The 6,179-nt window shown below is 38.7% G+C and overlaps 2 protein-coding genes across 2 annotated transcripts in view; one reads left to right on the top strand and one right to left on the bottom strand.

Annotated features, from left to right (window-relative positions):
* Window positions 1–6,179, top strand: part of ehbp1 (EH domain binding protein 1) — a gene marked incomplete in the record, with an annotated part of 851,057 nt that overhangs the window by 268,866 nt on the left and 576,012 nt on the right.
* Window positions 1,104–1,539, bottom strand: LOC119414134 (40S ribosomal protein S15-like). Its single transcript, XM_037681262.1, has one exon. It carries the CDS (start codon window positions 1,536–1,538, stop codon window positions 1,104–1,106), a length of 435 nt encoding a protein of 144 aa, XP_037537190.1. The 5' UTR covers window position 1,539.

Raw genomic sequence — 6,179 nt, 5'->3', positions numbered from 1 at the left:
GTGTGTGTGTGTGTGTGTGTGTGTGTGTGTGTGTGTGTGTGTGTGTGCATACATGTGGTCTTTTGACTCAAAGTCTTCATTTACCTTTAGGGTTATGTGAGGTGCAGATTCTGGAACTGTTAGGATTTGTGGTCAGGAGCGAACCCAGAGTGCAGAACAGGGACTCAACTCGGCAGGATTACAAAAATAGGAATTTAATGATAAATAAAAGGTACAAAATAACAAGCTGACGGGGCAGCAAAACTTACATGAACATAGGAAGGAGGTACGGGAAACTCAGGAGGACTCAGGAGACACGGGGGACTCAAGGAACCAGGAAGACTCAGGGGAAGACACAGGAGACCCAACGAGTACGACGCGACGATGAACAAGACAGAACAGACGGCTTATATACAGAGACAAGACGAGACATGATTACAGACAGCTGGGACAAGACACGGGTGGTAACAATGGAACTAATGAGGGAGCACGAGGAAACACAGACACAAACCGGGCCACAGAAAAGTACCATCCTTACATGAACGTTGTACCAGTTTGTGATGAATGAATTGGTTTTGTGTTATCAATTCAATATTCATGTTTTCTGTTGCAATGATAGTCGCTTGAAAAGGAAAAAGTTTTATTTATTTGTTTTCCAATTTTATTTTATTTTTTTAAAGGAAACCCATCCATCCATCCATCCATCCATTATCTTTACCCGCTTATTCCATTTTGGGTCACGGGGGTCGCTGGTGCCCATGTCCAGCAATCACTGTGCGAGGGGCGGGGTACACCCTGGACGGGTCGCAAGTCCATCACAGGACCACATAGAGACAAACGAGACAAACAACCATTCACTCTCTCACTCACACCTAGGGACAATTTAGAGTTACCAATCTGCCTAACATGCATGTTTTTGGTCTGTGGGAGGAAACCGGAGTACCCGGAGAAAACCCACGCATGCACGGAGATAACATGCAAACTCCACCCAGAAAGGCCCCTGGACCGGGGTTTGAACCAAGGACCTGCTCGCTGAGAGGCAGCAGCTCTACCAGTTGCGCCACCGTGCTGCCCTAAAGGAAACCCCAATTACTTTATTTATTTATACAAATGATACAGCCATTTTACTTCAGAGGGATGAAACGAGAAGAGTGTGTGGTTCCGATACCAGGGTGACCGTGCTTGACTGGTTTGTAAATGATGGAAAACTCTCCCAAGTAGTGCCCACACATCTCAGGCTTGATTTCAACCTGGTTGAATGTCTTGCCATTGTATACACCAACCATGGAGCCAACCATCTTTAGAAGAATGACCATGTCTCTCAGGTGAGTCTTCACTACCTCTGGTTTCTCCAGAGGAGAAGCCTCCTTCTTAGCCTTGCGCAGGCGCTTGAGAAGGGACTGGTGCTTGTGGCAGAGGCCACGGTTCATCCTCCTCTGACGGGCACGGAACAGCTGCATAAGCTGTTCGTAAGACATGCCCAAAAGCTGGTCCAGGTCCACACCTCCATAGGTGGACTTCCTGAAGGTACGCTTCTTTTTGACCTCGATGTCCGCCATCTTGCCTGATGTTCCAGTGGAAAAGAAGTCAGTCAGCCTAACATACATTCATTCAACCTTTATTTAGATAGGTTAATCCCACTGAGCCTCAAGGACTCATTTACAAGGGAGACCTGATTTCAACAAAGAATGACGACAACAGTGGACAAGAGCTACAACAATAGACAGTTATAAAAAGGCATACAGATTATTATTTTTTTACAAATAAGATGGCCAAAAAAGTAACAAAAACAGCTAGATTATAAGGCGAATGTAGAAAGCAAAAAACAGGAACATGTCTGCGTTGGTCCTTGCCAGAAGTCCAACAGATTCATTTTTTTTATAGATGGCCTCCCTTCTCCCCTTACAGCCATCCTCTCCACACCATTATTATGAAATATTTATTCTAGTGATTATCTAGTGTAGTTTTTTTTTTTTGCGGTGCAATGAGCTGTTGCTGAGAACTAGGAAAAAACTGTGCGTGAGTATTATGATAAAACTTTGGTAAGTCCGTATTTATTTAAATAAAAACTGTTTAATTAAATATAAGATCATTAAGAAAGTCCTAAATATTACTAACTAACTTTTTCATTCAATCAAGCAAACTGGACGAGGAGACTTTGGAGAGCCTGGAATTGTTTGTTGACGAGTGTTTTGACAGCTTAGTCATGGGTAAACCCAAAGATACATCCGGTTCTGCTAGCGATTCAGCTAACATCCCCACCGCTAAGCGGCACTGACAGGGAAGCTCAGATAGCGTTACGACACCGCCTCCTGATAATACAGGCTTAAAGGAGATATTAGAATCAATTGACCAGAAGCTAACTAGCTTGGACGCCCGACTAGCGTTGGTAGAGATGCTGTTTAAAGAGTTTCAAGGCCTCAGGGAGTCTTTAGAATTCAGCCAACAACAGGTAGCATTACTTGCTAGTGAAAATCAGGATCTGAGAGGAACAGTAAAACAACTCACCGAGGAGATGACGCTGCTCTCCGGGGATAATAAAAAAATAAAAGAATCAATCCTGGATATCCAAGCCCGGAGCATGCGGGACAACCTCGTCTTCTCGGGAATCCCGGAGCGAGCGGACGAGGTCCCTGAGGCCTCTGTCCGTGACTTCATTCAGAATCAACTGAAGTTACCAAGTGACGCGGTTAATTCCATCACTTTTCACCGAGTCCACCGCCTCGGAGGTAAAAAACTTGGAAGCAATCGGCCGCGGCTGATTGTAGCTAAATTTGAACATTATAAATAGAAAGAACAAGTAAAAAGCCGAGGTAGGGAACTGCGTGACACGAACTACAGCATGAATGACCAATTCCCTGCAGAAATTCTGAGTAGAAGGCGCGTTCTGTTCCCGATTAGGAAGAAAAATATAAACGAGGGCAGAAGAACTACGGTGGCTGTGGACAAACTTTACATCAACAGTCAGCTGTTTAGAGATCCAGAGGTTACTCCCTGGCTCTATTAGTAATATAAATAAGGTAAGTATGATTTTCAGTTGCTAATTTTACTTAAAATTTATTAGCAATAATATATATTCATATTACTTACCAGATATATATGTAATTGTTCAGCACAGCTCGGTTGGTGGGTTACACAGATAGTGGTGGTACACGGTGGCATGGCACTTAATATGGTAAGGGGGTTCTTTTTTTATTTTTTCTTCTTTCTTTTATCTTTACGTGTTTATTATCATTTCCCTTTCTTTTTTTGTCTCTATTTTTCTGACTCAACAATTATTAGCACACAGCCACAAAGGCTTATATATATCCATATACATACATACAAATACCTCATAAAGGAATACATCCATGATTTACCTTCAAAACAGCACTTAGTTTATCTATAAATCATAAATAATCAATCATTAAGGATTATGTTATTGTCTGGGTGTTTTACTATTTTTGATATTTGTGATAATGGGTGTGGTTTAATTATATTTTCACAAGCACAAGTATGGGCATCTTAAGGTTTGTCACATGGAATATTAATGGAGCCAGTAGCCAACATAAAAAATATAGAATCTTTAACCAGATTAACAGATTAAAGGCAGATGTTGTATTACTCCAAGAAATTCATAAATTACCATCAACTGTGGATGAGCTAAAATCTCCTGAGTTTCCTGATGTATTCTCAGCCTGCTATAACTCAAGACAAAGAGGAGTAGCAATATTAATACATGAAAATGTAAACTTCACAATATTAGACACAGTTATAGACCCGCAAGGTAGATATATAATATTAAAATTATCTATACCCAGTCAAAAATATTGTATTGTTAGCTTATATGGGCAAAATGTGGACGATGCCACTTTTTTTCATGATCTCTTTTCTACTCTTATGAAATCACATGGATTGCTCGCTGGTACTTGGAGGTGATCTTAACTTTGGTCTAGATAACAAAATAGACAAGCTGAATGCAGTAGGAGCTCAACATAGTTGGCAATCCATAAATGTAGTTAAACAATACATGAGTGATTATGGACTCGGCGATGCATGGCGGTCTCTTCACCCTAATAGTAAAGAGTATTCTTTCTTTTCACATGTGCATCACTCTTACTCTCGTCTGGATTATTTTATAATCAGCAACTCATTGCTGACCAACATTTCAGACACTAAGATACAGCCTATTGCTGTCAGCGATCATGCACCAGTTACTTTAAATTTAGATAATAAGAAAGAAATCCCAAAAAGTATAAACTGGAGATTAAATACCTCACTGCTTATGGATGAAGAATTTATACAATACTTTAAAAATGAATGGACATCGTATTTAGAGTTTAATGACTTGCCAGGAACATCAGCATGTACACTCTGGGAGGCTGGGAAAACAGTTATGAGAGGGAAAATAATATCCTACTCAACAAACAAAAAGAAAAAAGAAAATAAACGTATTGACGAATTAGAGAAATCTATGAAATTATTTGGAAGTTTACAAGGAGAGGAAACACAGAAAAAACTATGCAAGATAAAATTAGAACTAAATGAATGTATTGACAAAAAAAACACATTCTTGGTACAAAGACTTCGATTAGAAAATTTAGAACACAGTAATAAATCAGGGAGCTTTTTAGCTAATCAACTCAAATTAAATAAAGAAAAAACGCCTATATATGGTATTAAAGACACAAATGGTAACATAACTTATGACGAGGAAAAAGTAAATAGTGTTTTTAGAGATTTCTATAAAACTCTATACACTCCACAAATAAATCCAAAAGATGAAGATATTAATCAATTCTTGGAGAGAGTAATACTTCCAAAACTAGACAGTAGTCAATCATCAGAACTAGACTCACCATTAACATCAGATGAGCTCCGTGAAGCCATTAAAAACATGCCTAATAAGAAATCTCCAGGCCCAGATGGATATCCAGCAGAATTTTATAAAGAGTTCTGGAACATCCTGGAACCTATATTTCACAGAATGCTACATGAGTCAGAAGAAAATGGCAGGTTTCCAACACATATGAATTCAGCCAACATTAGTCTACTATTAAAACCAGACAAAGACCCAGTACTACCTACCAGTTATCGCCCCATCTCATTAATGTGGATGTTAAAATAATTAGTAAAGTCCTCTCTAAAAGATTAGAGAAAATAATTCCTCTCATTATTCATCCTGACCAAACTGGATTCATAAAAGGAAGACACTCGACCACAAACACACGCAGATTATATAATTTAATAGAGTATTCATATAGTAAAAATATTGAAATAGCTATTTTGTCTTTGGACGCAGAAAAAGCATTTGATAGGGTAAACTGGAAATTTGTATTTGCTACCTTGGGTAAATTTGGTTTTGGGGACCATTTTATTAATTGGTTAAAACTATTATATAGCTCACCAAGAGCATGTGTCAGGACAAATAATCAAATATCTTCAAGCTTCTGTTTACAGAGGGGGACCAGGCAGGGATGTCCACTTTCACCAGCGCTATTTGCTATTTTTATTGAACCTTTAGCAGCAGCAATAAGACAAACTGCTGATATTAAAGGTATACTGTGTAAAAATATAGAACATAAAATTAGTCTTTATGCTGACAATGTTTTACTTTTTCTTCAGAACACAGAAAACTCAATATCTAATGTTATCGAATTAATAAACTTGTTCTCAAAAGTTTCTGATTATTCTATAAATTGGTCAAAATCTACAGCTCTTCCAATAAACTGCGTGTTTAATTCTTCTCTCAATGAACAACTACAATCAGGTAACATTACATACTTGGGCATTAATATTTCTCCTAGATTGGAAGACTTAATAAAATTGAATCATATCCCAATTTTAAAGCACATTGAAGATGATCTTACTAGATGGAAATATCTGCCCATATCACTTATGGGAAGAGTTGCCTCAGTAAAAATGATGGTCCTGCCGAGAATAAACTATTTATTCTCAATGATTCCAAATAAACCTTCAACTGAATGCAAAGTTTGTTTTCTCAGTCATCCAGGTATATAACAACAAAAAAGGTTGAATCATGTCATCTGGACTTCGTTTTTTTGTTAAAAAGAAACGTTTCGCCCCTCATCCAAGAGGCTTCGTCAGTCTGAGGCCTAGCCATCTGGTATTACCCAGAAGCCACCCTGACTCTTGTGTTTCAAGCCTGCCTCAGATACCCCTGAAGTCTGGCCTTTTCACTAATGGTTTCAAAAACACAA

This window comes from Nematolebias whitei, chromosome 1 (assembly GCF_014905685.2).
Source record: "Nematolebias whitei isolate Nwh7 chromosome 1, NemWhi1, whole genome shotgun sequence".
Classification (NCBI taxonomy): Eukaryota; Metazoa; Chordata; class Actinopteri; order Cyprinodontiformes; family Rivulidae; genus Nematolebias; species Nematolebias whitei.
The sequence above is the reverse complement of the archived record's forward strand: the minus strand, read 5'-3'. Positions and strand labels throughout refer to the sequence as shown.

Excerpts from the sequence above, each read along its gene's own strand:
- LOC119414134 (XM_037681262.1), bottom strand. The coding sequence starts at position 1,538 with ATGGCGGACATCGAGGTCAAAAAGAAGCGTACCTTCAGGAAGTCCACC.